This window comes from Peromyscus californicus, unplaced genomic scaffold (assembly GCF_007827085.1).
Source record: "Peromyscus californicus insignis strain IS unplaced genomic scaffold, ASM782708v3 Scaffold_21__1_contigs__length_65335640, whole genome shotgun sequence".
Lineage (NCBI taxonomy): Eukaryota > Metazoa > Chordata > Mammalia > Rodentia > Cricetidae > Peromyscus > Peromyscus californicus.
The window spans coordinates 44,050,225-44,072,660 of NW_026294514.1; the positions used below are offsets into that span (position 1 = coordinate 44,050,225).

The 22,436-nt window shown below is 45.0% G+C and overlaps 1 protein-coding gene and 1 non-coding gene across 2 annotated transcripts in view; one reads left to right on the forward strand and one right to left on the reverse strand.

Annotated features, from left to right (window-relative positions):
• Rab31 (RAB31, member RAS oncogene family) overlaps positions 1-22,436 on the forward strand; it is a 131,851-nt gene that overhangs the window by 71,743 nt on the left and 37,672 nt on the right. Inside the window, exons 4-5 of the mRNA XM_052750218.1 lie at positions 12,345-12,416; positions 13,822-13,928. Of these exons, the coding sequence (XP_052606178.1) occupies positions 12,345-12,416; positions 13,822-13,928 (179 nt within the window). The remainder of the gene's footprint in view (positions 1-12,344; positions 12,417-13,821; positions 13,929-22,436) is intronic.
• Positions 8,832-8,904, reverse strand: Trnaa-agc (transfer RNA alanine (anticodon AGC)). Its single transcript has one exon. It is a non-coding gene; the product is annotated as a tRNA-Ala (tRNA).

A 22,436-nucleotide genomic window follows, 5' to 3' on the forward strand; every position in this document is an offset into this window, starting at 1 on the left:
GTCGTCGAGTTGACAACCAGGAATAGCCACCGGGTTGCTGATGCTTTTAATATTGTTGTTTATTTCTCCGTTGGTTTAAGTATCATTTGTTACTTTCTTTCTGCCTAACGTATATGAGAAGTTTGTGGGTTTTCTGAGTCAGCACGACTGAGTCTTTCTTGGCTCACCTTTGTTCATGTACTTCTCCGCGGAACTCACTTCTGCAGCGTTGCTGACTTGTGGATCATCAGCTGCTTTAGTTTGTGTTCACCTTGAAATGTCTCCTTCGTCAATGATTTTCAAAGGTAACTTTGGAGGGTAGAGTACTCACTGCTGGCTGATGTTTACTATTCTGCATTTTGGGCTTTTAGCATTGCTGCTGAGGTCATCGTTCTGATGGACCAGCTTTTGTGTATGACTTGGAATTTTTTTTTTAATCTTGCAGCTTTTAATATTGTTTCTTTTTCCTGCCTTTTAACTATAAAGCGCCATAGAAGGTTCTTCTCTTTTCCCATCTGTTTGAAGTTCTGAATACTTTTTGTTCTTGATTAAGATTCTTTCCCCAGATTTGAGTAATTCTGCTATGATGTCATGATTGGGTCATATACTTTTATTTTTTATTATATTACTAAACTGTACTCTCTTCTTGAAGCAAATGTAGGGAAGGTTTTATTATAGACTTTAAGTATGGTGCTAAGAGGGGACAGAGAAACATGCAAGAGAAAGTCCATAGGTAATACATGTCCAGGAATGGATGCGGGTCTCCCTTGTCCCTGCTTTGACGTCTGAGTCTTTTCTCATACTTGTGTTCCATGATACTCCCTCTTGTGCCTGATCTGGTGTACTGATGTAGATGAAATTCTAAACGGTCTTATTAAATAAGAAACACAGAGCCAAACACAGAGGTACAGCCTAAGAGATCAGAGCAAGAGCCACGACTCCCTTCAGCTTACCACTCACTGCCGTCCTTCCCCTGAGAGAGAGACCTTCTTCCTGTGTGTCTTGAGTTTTATTGCTTTCCTGTTCTGCCTTCTCATTGGCTCTAAGCCCAGCCACATGACTTCCTCGTAACTGCCTGTCTATACAGACCTCCTGGTCTCTATGGCTGATACTGGGATTAAAGACTCAAGGGTCACCACGCTTGGCTGTATCCTTGACCCCCCAGAGTGGTCATGTGATTGGATTAAGGGCATGGGCTACCACCGCCTGACTTCTATTCCTGGCTCTCCGCTAATGACCTCTGATCTCCAGACAAACTTTATTTATTAACATACAAATAAAATCACATTTTAAATAAAACCAGCACAATTAAAATATCACCACAGATGTACTGGGAAGTTTTCCACTGATTGACTTTCTCATTTCTAACATTTCTGGATATAAGGTGTTTTTTTTTTTCCTCCTAAGAGCTCAAGTTTTTGTTTTTTGAATTTCTCATCTGGACTACTGAGTTTCTTACCTGTGCTCATGAATTTTTATCCAGATCTTGAGTTGATTCTCTAATTCATTGTTCTCTTGTACCCTTGTTGAAGTCGTTGATCAGTTTTACACGTTGAATTTTTAACTCTTTGACATTTCATCCATTTCAGGATTTTTACATATGGTACGGAATTATTAGGATCTTTGGGGTCATTGTCTTAACTTGATTTTTTGTTTGTTATGTTTTTTTGGTGGTTTTATGTTGCAATTTGTGTAGCTGTGGGCATGGATATTTCTTTCAGTTTTATTTGGGGATCACCTTAAGGGAGACCATCTTCCTGAGAACGAGATTCTAGTACTGCGAAGAGGGAGACAAGCCGCTGTCCCACAACAAAGATGGCCTAGAACTGGGAGCGAGGTCCGTCGAAGCCGAGTACTAGTAACAACCACAGCGTGAGAGATGGCATATGCAGGGTAGATCATGTATTCATGCTTACGGGTCAGACGTGTGTCTGTCCGAGCTGCCTCCTTGTTAGGGGCTTCTCTTTCTCTGTGTACCAGGAGCCTCTGCTGGCCACACTTAGCTTTGCAGCCTGTGGGTGAGGCAGGCCCTCTCACGTTTCAGACACTTCCAGTTGGTACACCTCGGCTGGCTAACCGTTCAGCCCAAGGGGTGTTTCCCCACGTGTGCTGTGGGGTTGAGAAAGCAAGCAGAACTTCTGAGGGCTGTGAGTTAGGGTCAGTCTCAGCTGCAGCTCTAGTCACCCCGTGGAAAGGATGAGGCTGTGCAAGTCAAGCACTCTGCGGGAACTGAAGAGTTCTTAGGGCCACGGGACACGAGCCTCAAGACAGGCGGCTCCAGAGTTTGGACCGCTGGCTAACTGTAGGCTTGGGGCTGTCTCTGCAGTTAGCCTGAAGTCAAAGAGTCTGCCCGGCAACCCAGGCCCAGGCTGCTGACCACAGTGCCCTTCACCGCTCAAGATTTCTGCATCTGGCCTTCCTCTCCACAATGACCTTCCATGGCCATCTTCTAACCAGGCGCAGTGGAGGGTTGTCAGTCTCCCTACCCTATGGTGGCTCTATTCTTTTCGGGCTTTGGGGTTACCTTAGTCTGAAACAATAGGTTTCGTCCACACGGCTCAGGCTACAACCCGCATGGGCACAAAGGGACAAAAACAGTCCACATCCTGGTTTGCTTTCTCTGTGACTTAGGGGGAGGACAGCGTTAATGTGGCTTACAGTTCCATGTCACAGTCACAGTTTGTAATTGTAAAGTCAGAGCAGAACCTCTAGCAGGAACTGAAGCGAAACCATGCTGGCTTGCTTTCTGTTTCCCAGGTGACTCTAGGTTGTGTTAAGTTGACAGTAAAAACTAAGTCACACAGACCTCCTCTCAAATTCTGACCTGTCGAACAGGAGTTGCTGTCTTCCCAGAATCTCAACTGGACTTGAGACTCACAAGAAGCGTAGCTTGTCTGATTAAAGGGTTGAACAGGCTCCTTTCTTACATATGCCAGAAACATAAGACAGTGCTCGTAGAAATGCGTTTCAAAGGCTTTGGTAAAGCCATGTGTAGTAGCACACGCCTTTCATCCCAGCACTTGGCAGAGGCAGGCAAATCTCTGAGTTCAAGGCCAGCCTGGTTTACAGAATGAGTTCTGGGATGGCCAGGGCTACACAGTGGGACCCTGTCTTGAAAAACAAACAAACAAACAAACAAACAAACACAAAAACAAAAAAGAAAAAGGCTTTGATAGGAGAGTGGAGGTGAGGAGTAGGTTATGACATCCGTACGTGCATCTGTGAGACCTGTGTGTGCATCTGTGACATCTGTAAGTGCATCTGTGACACCCATGTGTGCATCTGTGACACCCGTGTGTGCATCTGTGACATCTGTATATGCATCTGTGACACCTGTATATGCATCTGTGACATCTGTATGTGCATCTGTGACACCTGTAAGTGCATCTGTGACATCTGTAAGTGCATCTGTGACACCTGTAAGTGCATCTGTGACACCCATACATGCATCTGTGACACGTGTGTGTGTGTGTGTGCATCTGTGACACCTGTGTGTGCATCTGTGACACCCGTGTGTGCATCTGTGACACCCATGTGTGCATCTGTGACACCCATACATGCATCTGTGACACGTGTGTGTGCATCTGTGTGACTGGAAGCTCTTGGAAGACCTCTACCTCCTCTTTACCATGGCAATTCTGGATCATGTTGGACGACTGTTCCTCTCTACAAGATCACTTCCTGCATTTGGGTTCCATACTCAGGGCAGAAAGAGCAGAAAGGAGGGAACAGAGGGGAAAGGCACAACCCACTTCCTATGACACTAGTTGCCCACATTGAGCACTCTCTGAATGCACTGAGTGTCATCTGCATCTGATGACAAGAAGGACTTTGCAGGGTAATGGGGGAACCATCTGATGACACAGGGTAACGCAGGGTGATGGGGACATCTGATGACACAGGGTAATGCAGGGTGTTGGGATCATCTGATGACACAGGGTAATGCAGGGTGATGGGGACATCTGATGACACAGGATAATGCAGGGTGATGGGGACATCTGATGACACAGGGTAATGCAGGGTAATGGGGAACCATCTGATGACACAGGGTAATGCAGGGTAATGGGGGAACCAGAATTTTAGGGCAACCCCCACTGGCTAGGCTCAGCTCCCTATCTTGATATGGCCTCAAGAAAACCAGACAGCGGGCCGGGCGGTGGTGGCCCACGCCTTTAATCCCAGTACTCAGGAGGCAGAGCCAGGCGAATCTCTGTGAGTTCGAGGCCAGCCTGGACTACCAAGTGAGTTCCAGGAAAGGCGCAAAAAGCTACACAGGGAAACCCTGTCTCGAAAAACCAAAAAAAAAAAAAAAAAAAAAAAAAAGAAAACCAGACAGCGAAAAGCAGAGAAATGGTGGGCACGGTGGTACACAGCTGTAATCCTAGCACTCAGGAGACTGAGGCAGGATTGCCACAGGTTTGAGGCTAGCCTGGGCTACACAGTGAGGACTTGTCCCAGTAAACCAACCACTGAAGAAAAGGGGAGAGGAAACAAAGGAGCAGTGAGGGAAAGGCAGAAAGTGAAGACTGAGTCAGTGCGGCCACATTATGAAGAACAGATAGAGGAGAGAAGGGCTTGGAGCTGGAAGAATTGGGGCAGGACACATAGGTACTGAAGTAGCCCTGATCAAGGTGTGGCCCCGCCAATCCTTGACTCAGCTCCAGCACTGCAAGATGCTCAGGAGTCTTTCACTCCTGTTTCTCCCCCCCCACCCACCTCCCACCCGGAGCTGAGGACCGAACCCAGGGCCTTGCGCTTGCTAGGCAAGCGCTCTACCACTGAGCTAAATCCCCAGCCTCCTGTTTCTTCAAGGTGACTACTTGGGCTAGAATGTAGTGTAGGCCACAGGTAATTGCCCTGCCCTGGGGCTGATCTGGCCTTAAGGTTAAAATAGTGGGTCTATGCCCTCAGCCTTGAAGATGGATGTAGTGTGACAGGCAGGCAGTCAAGACACTCCTTTAGGATGCCTGATGCCTCCTGTGGACAAGAACTGCTGAGAAGGAGCTGTGTCTGTGGAGACAGACTGCTTAGAATTCCAGTTCTGTGAGAGGTTGGAATGTTGTGGGTCCAGAGGCTACTTCCCTTATCTTGGGCTAGTTCTAGTCCTCTGGAACAGCCATCCCTTGCCCATCTCTATGTCTGAACTAACATCCTGTGACCAATAGATAAAAAAAATCTTTTGGAATTTATTAACTTAGCAGACCACTACCTTGCACCTACCCCAAAGCTCAGATAATATCTTGAGCTTTAGATAAAGCTCTAATCTCCTACCTCACTCTCTGACTCACCCACCAAGGTGTTTTAAACTTGCCTTCATTTATGACTTTCTTTGTTCTGTAAAAACTATAAAAACTAAACAAAACTGCTTCCACATTGGAACATGGAATTTGGAGTAACCTAAATCTGTGTTCTCCAGGCCATGGTCCCTGCCAAATGGTTCCAGAGTAAATGCTTATTCCCTTTAAGATGAGAGCCATGGTTTTTGCATTGACCCTACTCAGAGTCAAACAGGAGTTTGAATCAAAGTAAAGGAGACAGGCACAGAATGAAGAAGACAGGCACAGGATGAAGGAGACAGGCACAGGATGGAGGAGACAGGCACAGGATGGAGGAGACAGGCACAGAATGGAGGAGACAGGCACAGGAAGAGACAGGCACAGGATGAAGGAGACAGGCACAGGATGGAGGAGACAGGCACAGGAGGAGACAGGCACAGGATGGAGGAGACAGGCACAGGAGGAGACAGGCACAGAATGGAGGAGACAGACAGAGTGGAGGAGACAGGCACAGGAAGAGACAGGCACAGGATGAAGGAGACAGGCACAGGAGGAGACAGGCACAGAATGACGGAGGCAGGTAGAGTGCCTGGTTTCCACCCTGCTTTTAGTTTCCTGGTGGGTCTAGTGTGGAGTCAGTTTTTTCTCTTTTCAGCAAAAACAGGTTTTAGGTGACTGTTATCACTGGGTATTATTTTGGACTTTTAGGAAATTCCTGTGCTTACCAACACCCTGGAATCTGAATTGAGGCTCATGACCTTGGGAAGCAGTGGGGGAAAAGTGCATTTTTACATCAGAGCAAATTTTTAAACATGTATGATTATTCCAGTACTTGTAAGATTCTAGTTTTTGTACCATCTTTTTATTTATTATTATTATTATTATTGTTATTATTATTATTTAGTTCTGAGAATTGAACCTGGGGCCTGATGCAGCTAAGTGCAAGCACTCCACCACTGAGCTATAGCACCTATACTGTCTCATAGAAACACTAGTCTTGGAGCTGGAGAGATGGCTCAGCAGATAAGAGCACTGGCTACGATTTAATTCCCAGCGCCCGTATGACAGCTCAGAATCATTTATAACTCTAGTTCCAGGGGATCTGATACCCTCTTCTGAGTTCTGCAAGGACCAGGCACACTGTTGGCACACATGCATGCCGGCAAAACATTCATACATGTAAAATAAAATAATCTAAAAACAGCAAGATTAACAACAAGAACGCACATCTTGCCCATCCTGGTGCTGTATGCCTTTAATCCCAGGAGGCAAAGGGATCTCATAGTGAGTTCCAGGTCAGTCAGAGTTATGCAGTGAGACTCCGGAACATTAGTCTGTGCCCATTTAGTGGGACGATATTTTGATCCATATTGAATCATTTTCTATTGAAGGGGATTTTTATGTTGTGCCTGTGAGAAAGGAGGCCACGTTGGTTCTAGCAAAGGATCCTTGGAGGCAGGGGAAGCTTTTGTTTTTTTCTCTTTCTTTCTTGCTTTATGGTTTGTTTTGTTTTGTTTTTTGAGACAGGCTATGCAGTCCAGGCTGGTCTTGGCCTCACAGAGCTTGTCCTGCCTCTGCCTCCTGAGTGCTGGGATTAAAGACTCCCGGCATGAGGAAGCACTTTTGGCTTTAATGACATATTTATTAGAAAGGAAAAAAAAATAAGAAAGACATTTCTTGTTGTTGCATAAATCATGTATCATGTTAAAAAAAAAACCAGCTTTTTATTAACTCAGAAATCTTAAAACAAGTCCTTGGCATTGTGGTGCCATTATTTAGCGCTAACCATTGTTAACAATGCTGTCCATTGCCTCCCGGACCCCTGGACCCCTTTCTGTTCACTCCTCCATTTTGTCAGGTTTCAGGCATGATAAGTAGGTTCTCCGCTTTCCAGTGAAGAGATGTCTGTGTGAAAGTGGGACAGAGAGATCCTTCATTGCTGTTTTTCCATTCAACTTCTGCCAGCTGAGAATTCTGGGAGCCGCAGGAATTTTCTTCTCATTCGCCTTTGTTTAATCCTCCTGGGCCTTGGGTGCCTTTTGGCTTCTGCCCTTGGACTCGCCCTGGCCTTGACTGTGGCTGCCTCGCATTCCTGGGGAGGGCTGGAGCTTCTAATTGGGAGCTGGCACCTGAGGCCGATCTGCAGACTGGCCACAGACTGGCATTGTCCCCGGCTGCCCCGACTCTCCAGGGACAGATCGTTTTCTGAAAATCGTGCCGCAGAATCCATCCTGCATGACCCAGGACCTGAAGCCAGGGTGTCTGGCATGGGTAATTCTCATCTGGGGAGCACATCTGTCTGGAAACTTTGTGTCTTTCCGTACAGTGCACCTTCCAGACATGCAGTTTTGCTACTGTGAAATTGATGCTGTCACCACATATGATTAAAGAATTTTCCTGAAGAATTTCCTGGGATAATACATGTACTGTATTATAGAGGTTGGGAAGGGGAAGGGGAGGGAGAGAGGAGAGAGAGAGGAGTGTGTGTGTGTATGTGTGTGTGTGTGTGTGTGTGTGTGTGTGTGTGTGTGTGTGTGTGTGTGTAGTCTATATAGAGACCCCCAAATGTCCGTGTACTTTGAGTCAACAATTCTACCTCTTACAGGGATAATCAGAGATGATGTCCAGAGTCTGTTGTGAATTTCAGAGTTAGAGAAACTTCCAGCCGCCATTTCCAAGACCTTTTCCCATCCCCATTTTATAAAATACAAAAACCAAGATCCAAGCAGGCCAGGCCTCAGGCCTTTCTGAGTCTCATTCTCTTCATATTGTTCTGAGGTCCATTGTGATAAGGCTAGGTTCCTCTTAGTTAACAAATATCTTGTAGAAAAAGGTTAAAAAATAATCGAAATTGTTGAGTTAAAACCAGAACACACCCACGGGCCGTCGCACTTCTTGTATTACTTGCTGTTTTTCAAAACTTTGCGTTTAGTTATAGTCCAGAATCTTGTAGGACTAAACCAAAATCTGGGTTTCCATTCCCTGGCGAGTAGACTTTGAGACTCTTTTTGATTCTTCAGTGTAACTAGAATAAATTCTGGCGGTTTTTGTGACATCGTTATTGTTACCTTAAGAGGTGAGATCGGATCAAACAGTCTGGACAGTTGTAAGACTTGAGGGACACAGTGTCTAGCTGCTTTCCAGAAAGATCAGACCTCCCTGTAGCTCGACTCTCGAAGGCCCATGTGTTAAATGTTCCATCCTCAGTGTGGTGCTATTGGAAGGTGGGGGACCTGTAGGAGGCGGGGCCTTGTGAGAGGTCTTTATGGCATTGGGGTCATGGAAGGGAGTTTGTGGAACCCTGGTAACTTCCACGGTTCTGTGGCCCCTCATGAAGTGAGTGTAGTGGTCTTGCTCCTTCTGTGATATGCCTCCTTACTACAAGCTGAAGCGAAGGGCCAATTGATGATGAACTGGGACCCCCAGATTCTGAGGCAAAGTAACCCTCTTCTCTAAGTTACCTCAGACACTTTGTTAGAGCAATAGAAAGCTAATAAATGCCTCATTCATCCACAGAAGCTGAAAAGTCCACAGAGTTAAAAATGCTTGAAGATCATTCCATTCTCTCTCTCTATCTTTGGAGCTGAGGATCGAACCCAGGGCCTTGTGCTTGCTAGGCAAGCGCTCTACCACTGAGCTAAATCCCCAACCCTCCTTTCTCTCTTATGATGTAGACAACCACAAAACGTCAGGGCTGTTGAGACAGCTTGACAGTTAAACATGGATATTGCTCTTCCAGAGGACCTGCATTTGGTTCCCAGGACCCGTGGTGGGTAGCTCACCACCACCTCTGTAACTCTAGCTCCAGGGGGATCCAATTGGCATATACTTATGTGCATACACACACAGATAAGTAATAAAAATAAAATCTAAAAAAAAAAAAAATAAGGTCACATGCCCAAAGAACACAGATAACCATCTCTTTGAAGAGGCAAATTGGCTTTCCAGAATTTTCAGTGCTGCACCTCAGTGATTAAATGGTACTTGGGAGTTACCTGGATACTGAAATTTGAAGTCTATATTTTGTTGGGGAGCTTTTGATGGGTTGGAATTGGCATCTATTGTGTTGATTTTCAAATAGCCTTTCACAGTGAGGTTTTAATAAGAAAGCTTTTACTAACCTTCTGCAATTACCTTTATTTCTGGAAGAATCTTTTGTGTCATCTCATCGATATTAATTCTGACCTCTTGGAAAGTAAATTATACCACAGCAGCTGGTGGCTACCGTGTGTGTGCGCTTGTGTTCTGCTTGTATAGGATAAACGAAATATATTGTAGGCCGGAAATGATTTATCCCTTTGCCCTTCACAAACATTACACTTTGGTCAGTGCATTATTGAGTTTCGGGAGGAGACACTAACTTTGAATTTATTAAAACCCCTAAGTCTCCAGCAATAAAGCCCTTTAAGTGGTTTCACCAACAGATTTATTTCGGAGTGATTCCTTTGTGGGAAAGGAATAATGCATTGCGTACTAAGGGCTTTCAATAATTCATGAGACCCACACGCTATTGGCTGTTTGAGAGGCAGCTTTTGGCGTCAGAGCCCAAAGGGAAATCTATGTCACGTGTCTGCCTTCTGGGAAGCCAGGCTTGTACTGACTCTTTAGCATAGGCTGTTTTGAAAACAAGAGGGGAGGGGGTTGCGGGGGGGGGGGGGGGGGGGGCATTGTGCATGATTAGCTGAAAGGCCACATTTTATGCACCCTCTACCTTTAGCAAAGCCCGGTGTTTACAGACACTGCTTTTTCCTCCCACAAACAGAAATATCGACTGGTTTTGAGACACGAGGATTGCCTTGCCAAGGGTGGGCCGAACGTGAATCCTTGGATCTCAGCAGTTAGGACAGACAGACACAGGGGAGGTCTGTGAATGTGGAAAGGCATGTGTGGCATCTTGTACTGTGTGACCTGGAGTGGTGTTTGTGGGCAGAGGAGAGTGGCAGGTTCTCCGCCTCAGTTCAGCTGTAAACCTGGCTTTCCCTGAACCCCATCATCCTTCATCCCCCCCCTTCCTAAAAGCCACCAAACTCCCTGGGTGGTCTCCCTTCAAAGGACAGACCTGTTTGTAATCACTGGGAGGCAGCATCCTGGCCCCTCTCTGGATCTTCTGAGCATTCCAGTGAGAAGTACCAAGAGGGAAATAGACCGAACAAGTCCAGTTTTGTTGTTTGCCAGGAAAATGACAGGATTCATCTTCCCATTCCTCCCTCTCTCTGCTTCATGCCTCGATAAAAATAGCAGATTTTTAATTAATTTTTTGAAATATTTTATTTATTTTGTGTGGGGTTGGGGTGAGGGGACATGTGGCCGTGCCACACCACATAAATAGAAACCAGGGGACAACTTGTAGGATTCAGTTCTCACCTACTAGGTGGGTTCCTGGGACTGAACTCAGGTCTTCATGCTTGGTGGCAAGTGCCCTTAGCAGCTGAACCATCCCGCTGGCCCTGATTTATTTTAACCTAAAACCAACTTACTTAAAATTGTGGTGAGATTTGTATTATACAGCCCTTTAAATGTACATATTACTGGAAATTCTACGGCTAACATTTTGAGGATGGTCATGTGATTCTAGCATTTGTACATTCGTTGCTGTTCACATTCTCACATTAAATTATATCATCTTTGCTGCCTTCAGACATTTCTCACTTAATACTATGTCAAAAGAACTTTTTCCTTTAAATAAAAGGTCTCTTCATTTCAGCGGTTGTGAAACATGCCATATAAATGTATGTCTTAGCTTCAGCGACTAGAACCAAATGCTCCAGAGCGGATGGCTTAGAACAGACCTGTCCTTATCATGGTTCTGGAGGTAAATCAAGGCACTGGCTTGTGAAGGCTCCTTTCCTGGCACGCAGACAACCTTCTCCTTCTGTTTCCTCACATTCTGTGTGTGTGGAGGGCTCTAATCCCATCATGGGACTCCACCTTCATGACCTCATCTGACCCCAGTGACTTCCCACCTGACCTCCCATGGCCTTCCTTCCCAAAGGCCATGACATCGACAAGGCTGCCATCACTTGAGTTGTGCGGGGCACACAGACAATTTAGTTACACAGTGTAGTGATGAACCTTCACGTTCTCCTTTGATTTTCCCCTCCATCACAACCTAGGGAAATGTCTTTTCTGTGCACGGTGGTCACTCTAGACTATATTTCCTGTAAGTAGACTGCTGGGTCGAAGGGCGTGCACATCTCAGCTTCTGGTATATCGTTCCTAGTGGCTTCCTGGGGCTAAATACTATCCCCATATAGATGAGGGTGTCTCCCTCCCCAGGTTCACTCCAACACTGAATCTAAGGCTTTTTAATGTGTATTGAATTAATAAGTACCTCATCATTTTTAGTTCATTCTTTTGTAAATTGAACACATTTAAGTATTTATTGGTAACTTGTAGTGGTTACTTATATAATCATTTCTCCATTTCTATGTTGAGCTTTCTTTCACTTACTGGCCCTTTCCAAGACTGTTTTCAAATTAAAAGATACAAATGAAGACAAGGTCCTCCTTCAAAATATGCATGAGAAGTATACATTTGGAGAATAATTTTCCATCTTATTTGAGGATGCTAGAGTCCAGCAGCAGTGATACTTAGGTTTCTGGTTTTGGGGATGAAGCCCATCTAATGTGACACTCTTAGCTGACGTCGGTAGGCAATAAAGCTTTGCCTGACAGAGCTGGCAGTCTGAGGGCATGTGGCCTGCTCCTCCTCAGTGGCTCTGCTAGGGTCTAGCATTCTTTCCTTTCATTTTCTCTCCCCTTGGAGTATTATCTTTTCCTTACCACTCTATAATTCTAATGAGGATTGTCCTAGGTCAGTAGAGAAAAGAAAGTTCATAGGATGTCAACATTGAAAATAATTTCTGTGTCTGACTTCTGGCCAAGAGAAGATTTCTTGGTCCATAAACCACAAGTGTGTGTATAGTCGGGGAACAAAATTTATTATTTAATATACTTTCCAGAGAAGTCCTAGGGGGAATTTAGAGCTCCTACAGGGATGATGCAGCATAAAATTTTAATGTGTGGTTTAGGAATGTTTAAAAATCTGTTTGCTCGCTGAGACCTAAAACTGTTGACTGCTTTTGAACAGTTTCATTCGCTGGCTCCCATGTACTATCGAGGATCGGCCGCAGCGGTGATAGTCTATGACATCACTAAACAGGTAAGAATGTCTTCCAACTTCAGATGCCACCTGCGGTGACTGTCCCAGAGACACGGAGGCAGATTGGCACTTTGTGAGTCTTGCCAGCACCTTGGGAGCCTTGACAGTGTGGGGGACAGGGACAGTGAAAGCTATGTGTCCAGCATGCTTCCCCAACCAAGCAGCTTTGATTTATTTTCCCAATTACGAAAACAGTAAACGTTCATTTTAAAACTGACCTTTTTCTTTTTAAAGATCTATTTATTTTATGTGTGTGACTATTTTGCCTGCATATATATCTGTGCCAGTCCGTGTGTGCCTGGTTCCCACAGAGGTCAGGAGAGGGCATTGGATCCTTTGGAGCTGGAGTTACAGATGGTTGTGAGTCACCATGTGGATGCTGGGAACCAAACTCCGGTCCTCTGGTAGAGCAAAAAATGCTTTTAACTGCTAAGCCATCTCTCTACTCCCTAAAACTGAGCTTTCATAGAGGCAAGGTCGTGTCTGTTAACGCTTCCTTGAGAACTTTAAGTTCTGCATGTTTTATCATTTTAGGTTATTTTCTGTTACTGGTTCAGTTGTACCGTTCAAAGATCAGAGATGATATTTATGTATATAAAAGTCAATATGTGTGTGCCTGGAGGCAGTGGTTCCCCATTTATCTGTGTTTTGATTTTCTGTAGTCTTGGTTATCCAAGGCCAAGGGCTGTCTAAAACCATTAAGTAGAAAATTCCAGAAACAAGTCATACATTTGAAATAATGTATTATATTACTCTGACTACTCTCATTTGTTACTGTTAGTATCTTACTCTGCCTAATTGTTTACTTAAACTGCACCATAGGCGCTCATGGGACAGAGACACATTGTTTCCAGGGTTCGCTGCCAAGCCACAGTTTGAGGCATGCACTGAGAACCCTGGAATGTATCTCCTGCAGTGTATTTTGAGTTACATCCATTAGCAAACAAGTGCTTTGATTTGGTGACGTTCCTCCTGACCCCAGTCCTTCTGGAATGCTGACCGTTAGCTGATTCATTGCTGTTGTATCCCATGAGTTCTGACCACTGCCACCTACATGTGCCGTCCACTTTGGCCTCTGCCTGGGAGCCGGACCCAAACAAATGCATTCCTACCTTGAAGCAAGCATCAGCAGTCACTTAATCCTGATATCCTGTTCCCACAGGGTCAAGGCTGTTATTTCTAATCAATGGCGCCTACAGAAAAAACTTAATAATGAAAATTTTTTAACTTCAAGTTTTAACTTTGAAAGAGGTATCTGTTATAGGCGGAGTATAAGTTAGCTGATGGTAACTAAGTGTCCCTTACAAACATTTTTTTTGCCCATTGAATTACACAGGGTTCATATGGCTACTTGTTTGAAATGTATTGACAGGTCTTTTCAGTGACTCATCTTGTTTTTAATTAGGATTCATTTCATACCTTGAAAAAATGGGTTAAGGAGCTGAAAGAGCACGGCCCAGAAAACATTGTGATGGCAATTGCTGGGAACAAATGTGACCTCTCAGATATTAGGTAAGATGCATTTCAAATATCTCTCTGTATGTGCGTGTGTGTGTGTGTGTGTGTGTGTGTGTGTGTGTGTGCGCGCGCGCGCACGCGCACGTGTTTCACATCTCCCGCCCCCCAATGTCTCTGACTGAAATGGAATTATGTCTTTGCTTATGTTTATGCTCTCTGTGTAATGATTTAGCTGATGGTCCCTCACTTGTGGTAGTCAGTGTGATATTATTCAACCAGAGAGGAATTATAGGAGAATGACGTAAACCTGACCGCACCTATAATGGTGAATGTTAAATCAGACGGCCTATGCATCGCACAGCTGTATCAATAACTCTCTATACTGCTGGACTAGGTTGTTTTATTACCTTTTTCTTCTTACTATCATTACAACTAATATAATTTTAGTCACATTTTCATATACAAATGGCCACGAGAAAGCTTGATATTTCCCATAACATGTTTGTTTTAGACTTTAACCTAAGGATGTAGTCCACTCTATATAATGCTATTATTTTGATTTAATATCTGAATATGATACATTTTATGGCAGTACCCCAAGAGGCAATGGCTTATGGAACTTCTTGACCTTATGTCTTAGTCCTTTTTCTGATTGTTAGATCAAAATACTCAAGGCTGGGTTTTTTTTATAGAGAAAACAAGTTAATTGTGCTTTGCCTAGAGATTCAATAAAGGAACACTGGTGACTGTAAAATGTACAACATGGTAGAGAAACAGGAAGGGAATGGAGGCCATATGCAGAATCGATCACTTAGTGGGTCAGGAGCCCAAAGAGATCCAAGGACTAATTTCTCTCTTTTACAACAAACCGTCCCAAGTAGAGTCTCATGAGAACTACTGATGCCTTCTGAGGGTTGTCCCCACCATGGCCTAATCTCCGTCCATTCTTCCATCATGCTTCTAGCTCATGATCCTTGAGGAACACACTCAAACCGCATAATCCGACTGTAGAGCATGTATTAGAGACGTGATGACTTTATCTAGCCTGTTAAGCTAGCTGTTTATGAAATGAATGCTACTTCAGAAGGTTATGTATTAGCTGTCCTTTCTCATGACAGGTCTATTTCAAGACTACAGTGGATATCTGAAACCATAGATTACACCATACCCCTTGTATGTTATGATTTCTTTCTACATATACAAATCTGTGATTAAATTTATTTTATACGTCAGGCATGTAGTTAAACAATTTAGAACAGCAACTAATAAAATAGAATAGTTTGTAATAATATAATATAGTAAAAGCTGCTTAAAATATAATGAATTATTTATTTCTGGAACTTTCCATTTGATATATTTGGACTTGATTGATTGTGGGTAACTGAAGCCCCAGAGAGCAAAAACACTGATGGGGGATATACTTTGGCAAATTTATTTTGCTTCCGTTCCCTCGGCTCTGAATTCTCAGGGATTCCCATCGTCCGTTCTCATAAAGACAGCTACACCATGCTTCTAGTTTTGATATCTAAATATGATTAAACCAAAATTGAATAAGAATTGAAAATGGATCTTGCAAGAGTCCTTACAGTGGCATTTGGCAAATTACTCCGTTTCTTTGTGTTTGCAAGCATGCCGTATCACATTGCCTCAGGTAGGTTTCTAATACCTGAGAATGCCACTCAATTGCTTATTTTTGGGGGGGGTTGGACAAGACTTTGAACTCCCCAGACTTGGTTCAGATATACTTCTTTATTGTAATCCTGAAGCGGCTCTTTGGCTTGTGTTTCTGGCATTGGGTGGTTGGTGGGCAGTCAGCCTTGGTGAAATAGGGGGCTTTATTTGACACCTCACTGTGGTCAAGGGCAACTTTGATAGAAAAAACTTCCCCTCTTTCTCTCTGGGATGGGGGATACAAATGTGTGTGTGTGTGTGTGTGTGTGTGTGTGTGTGTGTGTGTGCACGCGCGTGTGTGTGCGTGAACACTCGCGCACGCATATGTGCTACTGGACTAAAATTTAAGAAGAAATTGATTTCTAGTTGAATGGGATGGGACTGTGTGCTACACAGAGCTGACATTAAAATTAACATGTTAATTTTAAGAAAAAGAGAGTTGAGAAAGTGTTGATATCCACATGATCAAAACAGGCCTTCCTTCATCTCTGGGATTTGGTATGTTCCACTTGAGCTATGGAGAGACACTGGCCTGGCATTCTCTGTATTTCAATTCCCCACAGCTGACAGGGACCTTATGGTCCACTGAAGGGACCTGGCCAATACAAAATGGGGAGGGTCAGGCTCAAATCAGCAATCTCCAGATAAAACAGGCTCGCTGCCTCTCATTCCTAGGTATTCTCCATAGACCTCCTGCTGTGTGTACCACATAGTACACGCCCAGCTAAGATGACCTGTTTAACAACCCACCCATCTCACTCCTGACTATAAATTCACTTGCAACCCTTCTATCCCCAAAGGATGATGATCCAACATCATCCAGCTACCGCCTCCAGTGATAACATCAGGGCTGCCATCCCTGGCACCCTGCCAGCCTTTCTGCTCAACTTCTTTTGTGTTGTTTGGCCTCAGTAAGGCCTGAATCAAGCTCATTAAGATCCCACGGGTGTTCAAAGCATGGAATATATGTCTTTTGTTGTACACAGTCATTCGATAGGGTGCTTGTTTTGATTATGCAACAAAGGAAATGGCTTGGTTTTGTAGTTCTTATTCAAACTTCTGAATAGGTCAGTGAGAAAGACTACTTTATTTTTATTTTCAAAAATTGATAAATTAATAGCTATCTATCATCTGTCTGTCTGTTCGTCCATCCGTCCGTCCGTCTGTCCGTCCATACACACATCCATCCATCCATCCATCCTCTAGTCTGTCTGTCTGTTTATCCACCCATCCACCCACCCACCCATCTATCTATCTGTCTGTCTGTCCATCTGTCCATCCATCCATCCATCCATCCATCCATCCATCCATCCATCCATCCATCATCTCTCTATTTATTTATGTGTGTACATGCCATGGCATGCTTGTAGACGTCAGAGACAACTTATGAGGTTTGGTTCTTCTACCACATGAGTCCTGGGGATTGAACTCGGGTCATCGGGCTTGGCGGCGAGCACCTTTACTCACTGAGCCGCCTCACCAGCTCTGGATGAGTTTCTTGAGGTTTGTTTTATGGCTTAGCCATGCTGTAGCCTAGAGAATGTTCCATGGAAGCCTCAGGCCACCACATTTGTGTCTGTGGTGTGCATACACATGTGTATGCGTGCTTACGTGTGTGCAACTGCATATGGAGGTCAGAAGTTGATGTCAGGTGTCTTCTTTGACCCTCTACCTTGAAGCAGGGTGTCTGCCGAACCCAGCACACCAGCTCAGCCACTGTAGCTAGACATCTTGCCCTGGAGATTCATCTCCATGGGTGGGCTGCCGTGCCATGACGTTTCTATGTATGTTAGGCATCCATATTTAATTCTTCACACGTGCATGGCGAGTGCTTCTCCACCCAGCCGTCTCCAGTCCTCCCATCAAGTTTTTAAAAAACAACTGTTATTTTTATTTTACTTTCAGTGGAAGTAGAAATTGAATTTAGAGCATGTGCATGCCAGGCTAGTGCCCTACCACCGAATAGTCAAACAAACCACGGGCCTCACTAAGGTGACTATGCCAGCTTTGCCCGACTCTAGTTCAGGCCGGCCTCGCACTGTTACTTCCCTGCCTCACCCTCCTGTGTAGCTGAGCCTGTAGGCCCGTACCATCAGAAGTGGCTTGTACACCTGTTTGTATGTTTGCCTTTTCCCTTTGAAGAAGGAAAGAGGGAAGAGGAGGGAGGGGACAGAGAGAGAGAGACCATCAGCCTTCTGAAAGTAACACTGCTTTAGCCAGAATTAAAATTTTAAAATTGTTTTAAGTTTTAGAATTGCATCTTTTTGTGATAGTTGTTACTGGTGTTCCATTTATGATCATGCTATAAAAAGTTCTAGAAAAATTTTTAATGTTGGCTTATGTTTATGACATACTTGTCTACAGGGAAAATTTTACGGAGTGCTCTGGAAAGTTCTTAAGTCTAGTAAATAGATTCAGCAAGGTTGTCAAATACAAGGCACAGAAAACTCAATTACATTCCTGTTTATTAATAGTGAGTGTGCAGAAACTGGAATTAAAAATGCAGTACCTTTTACAATTGCTCTGAAAAAAATTGAAATGCTAGTAATGCACAGAATCTGTGCTGAAAATTACAAAATGCTCATGAAAAATCAAGTAAGACTTGAAAAAAAATGGAGACGTAACTATGTTCATCCATTGGTAGTCATGGCGTATTAAAGGTATCTGTATTCTCCAAAGTGATTTCTAAGTTTAAATGAACTTCCTGTTAATATCTTAGCAAGGTTTTTGGTAAGCATAAGCAAGCAAATTCTGGGGCTAGCAAGATAGCTCCGAGGGTAAGAGTGATTCTTGTACAAGCATGAGGACCTGAATGTGGGTCCCCAGCCCCCTATAAAAAAACTGCGCAGGGGGGGGGGGGCACTTGCCCCTGAGACTGCAGTGCTGGAGTAATGGGAAATCTTGATTGTCAGCATTGTTGGGTTGAGGAGTGCCTAGGCAGCTGTGAGGCAGCCTTCTGAGTGTGTTGGGCTGAGGAGTGCCTAGGCAGCTGTGAGGCAGCCTTCTGAGTGTGTTGGGCTGAGGAGTGCCTAGGCAGCTGTGAGGCAGCCTTCTGAGTGTGTTGGGCTGAGGAGTGCCTAGGCAGCTGTGAGGCAGCCTTCTGAGTGTGTTGGGCTGAGGAGTGCCTAGGCAGCTGTGAGGCAGCCTTCTGAGTGTGTTGGGCTGAGGAGTGCCTAGGCAGCTGTGAGGCAGCCTTCTGAGTGTGTTGGGTTGAGGAGTGCCTAGGCAGCTGTGAGGCAGCCTTCTGAGTGTGTCTGTGTTTCCAGGGAACCGACTAAACAGGGAAGACATGCTCTGAATGTGGGCAGGACCGACCAGCAGGCTGGGTGCCTAGAACACAAGGGGAAGGAGGCATACTCTCAACATTTTCCTCTCCCTCTGTCTCTCTCCCTCCCTCCTTCTCTCCCCCCTCTTCCTTTGTCTTGCTCTCTGCCTCCCTCCTCCCTTTCTTCCCTCCCGCTTGCCGTGATGCCTGTTCTCCTCGCCCTCGCTGTGATACACTGAGGCCGAAACCGTGAGCAAAGGCGAGTCTTCCCTGACTTAAGTTGTTCCTCGGGTTAGAGTCACAGCAACCTGAAACTAACACACAAGGATTAGTACGGGGACTGCAGAGAACTCTCAGAACTTAACATGCGTAGACAGAGCTCCAAGCTGAAAAAGGGGTGAAAGGATGTGGAGTTGGGAGACAAAGATATGAAGAGATGTGCAACATCATCATTGACCTGTCCAAAGGGCCGATGGGAAACAGCGCCAATACCCGGTGGTGGTGAGGGGGCCGGCGAGACGGCTCAGCAAGTAAAAACGTTGGCTGTGCAGGCCTGACGACCTACGTTCCGTCCCAGGAACCCATGGTGGAAGGAGAGAACCAACTCTCGAGAAAGTTGTCCTCCGACTTCTACAAGCACTCCATGCCGCTGTGTACCTGCACTCAGGCGCCATCCTACTCACACAAATAATAACAGTAATGAATAAAGTGTTAGAACATAGCAAGTCCGGTGGTTGATGCAGACCTGGTGTGAGTGGGAAGCACCACTAATGAGCAGAGCCTGTCGGTGAAGCAGTTCAACAGTCTCTTGCAAAACCAGACCTGCAATTTCCATCTAACCAGGCAACCTCACTCTCAGGTATCTGTCATGGAGAGCTGAAACTTAGGTTCACATGAAACATACACATGAACATTCATAGACTTTTCCGGTAACATCTCCAAACAGTAATGAGCCTAGATGTCCTTGAGCAAGTGACTGGCTAAACAGATTGTGATGCACCCACTCCATGGACTACTGCTCAGTTATCAAAGACAACAGACTGGAAGTTGGAGTCTTTGGGGGCACTGCGCTGCGTGAATAAACCTATGCGAGAGAGCTTTTCATTACTGTAACAGATACCTGACATAAGTCAGTTTACAGGGAGAAAAGGTTTACTTTAACTCCCAACTGTGGGGATTTCAGTCTGTGATTGGTTGGCCCCTTTGCTTAGGGCCTGTGCTGGTACTTTATAGTGGGAGTGTGTGGCAAGGCAACACATTCACCTCATGGTTGGGAATGAAACAGACCCAAGCTTCATAATGCTCTTCAAAGGTGTGTGAGTAATGACCTACAGTCTCTCATGAGGCCTTACTGTGAGAGTTGCCACCACCTCCAATATCAGTAATGAGGGGTTACTTATAGGAGCAGGGATGACTCAAAGGCAGTTTTATCACTGAAAGCCCACACGAGCATGGATGATGACTCATGAAAGCTGGAACCCAGGAGCATACTGTGTCACCTGCAGGAGGCTTAGGCCAAGTAGTCCAGTCCAGGCAGCTTGGCTGCTCTGTGTCTCCTCAGAAGTCCTCACTGGTTATATAACCTCCTGGAAGGCCAGGCCTTGTGCATTTGGTTAGTTTGGTTAGTTTCAGGGACTTTCTGAGACTTGCGAGTTGTTTACTTTGTAAGTCTTAAAGGAGCCCCCTTTCAAGGTGAAATGTTTCAATTTGGAGGAAATGGGTAGGTACTATACAAACAGGAGACTATAAATAGACCTAGGAAATCCAACTGAGAACATGTCAGTGTTAAATCTTGTTTGCAATATTATGGGATAGTTTACAAAATGTGACCAAATTATCTTGGGGCATTGTTTTTTTGAGACAGGGTCTTGTGTAGCCTCGGATGGCCTTAAACTCACTATGTAGATGAGGGTGACTTTGAACTCATCTTTCTGCCTCTGTCTCCTGAATACTGACATTATAGATGTGCACCACCACATTTGACTCTAAGTATTATTTCCTTTGCTTGTTTTTTTTCCCCTTCACTTTCTTTACTTTGTAGGGTGGGAGGCAACAATGGATGAGCGGAGGTCAGAGGGCAATTTGAGGGAGATGGTTTTCTCCTTCCTCCCTGTGAGCTCTGGAGATGGAGTTCAGATCATCAGGTTCCGCAGCAAGCACCTTACCCACTGAGCCATCTTGCTGCCCACCCTCTCCCCCTCGACAGAATTTCACTATGGAACTCAGGATGGCCTTGAACTTGTGATCCTTCTGCCTCAGTCTACTGACTGCTAGGAATACAGATGATTTCCACCGTGGTGCCTTCTTCAGGTGTTGATGGTGCTGGTGTGTGTGGAGGCCAGACATCATGAGTAAGTGTCTTCTTCAGTTGCTCCCTACCTTAATTTTTGACACAAGATCGCTCACCAGTTTGGCTGGACTCGGACTTTCCTCTCTCAGCCTTCCCAGAGCTGGACTTAGAGGCACACACTGCTGCACCCATCTTTTTTTGAAACGTAGGTGTGGGGATCCAAACTCAGGCCCTCATGCCTGTGCAGCGAATTCTTTACCGACTGCACCATCTCTTAACTCCCTCAGGGTGTTATTTCTTCTAACTGCGTGCGAATCTATAATGATGTCAATAAAAAATTCAGTAAATAGAATTTTGATTTAGATGGAAAAAAAGAGTACTGGTAAATGTATGCATTTGCATATTATGCACACATCATTCACATATACAGCAAAACTTCTTCAGAGTTTTCTGATTGACGTTTTGCCCGCAGAGTGAGTGAAATGACTAATTTGACCATCCCAACACACACAATGTAAAGAAAGACAGGCTAATGCTATTAAAAGCTGGCACTTAGAGGCTGGCCTTGTTGATTGGTAGAGCATTTTCCTAGCTTATTTGGGGCCCAGAGTTTGATTCTCGGATACACACACACACACGCACACGCACACGCACACGCATGCACCACCACTACCAAGAAAAACAAAAAGGGGAAGCCTGCTGTATTGGTCTTTGTCCAGAGTACATGTGTCTCCCTGAGACAGAAATAGTCTGGCAAGTGACAGAGCCTCTGAACCTAGTGGGCATCTGCCTGTGGGGAGCTCTCTGTGGCAGGAGAATCAAGCAGTTGGTCAGCCAATCTGGCTGCTCCTGATTCTGCCTGCTGGCATGACTCTTGTAGGGAGTGAGCCAAATCTCCAGGTCTCAGACCTTATTCCAAGCCTGACCTCATTTTACTCTAATCCCAACGTGCTTTTTGCTCTTCCATAATTCCCAGAAAACTGGTTATTTCCTTCGGGGTTACAGAAGGACAGTGCATAGAGTTTCTCTCTTGGCGTCTGTCTCTCTGTCTCTGTGTGTGTGTGTGTATAAATGATCTAATGAGCTCACCTAACAGACATTGGTGGCATGAGCTTGTTAGCCCTTAAGAAGAGCTGTGCACAGCATGTTTGGAGAGTGTGCTGGGATGGGTGGCAGGGGATTGGCCTTCTGAATCTGACAGAGCCTAAGCGAGGCGGTGAGAACAGAGGGCTTGGCAGAAGAGACACCCGTTCCTCAGCGTGCTTCATGCGCATGCGAGGCTCAGAAGGCTGTGGAGGTTAGGTAGCCCTCATCCAGAATGCCTAGGACCGGGCAC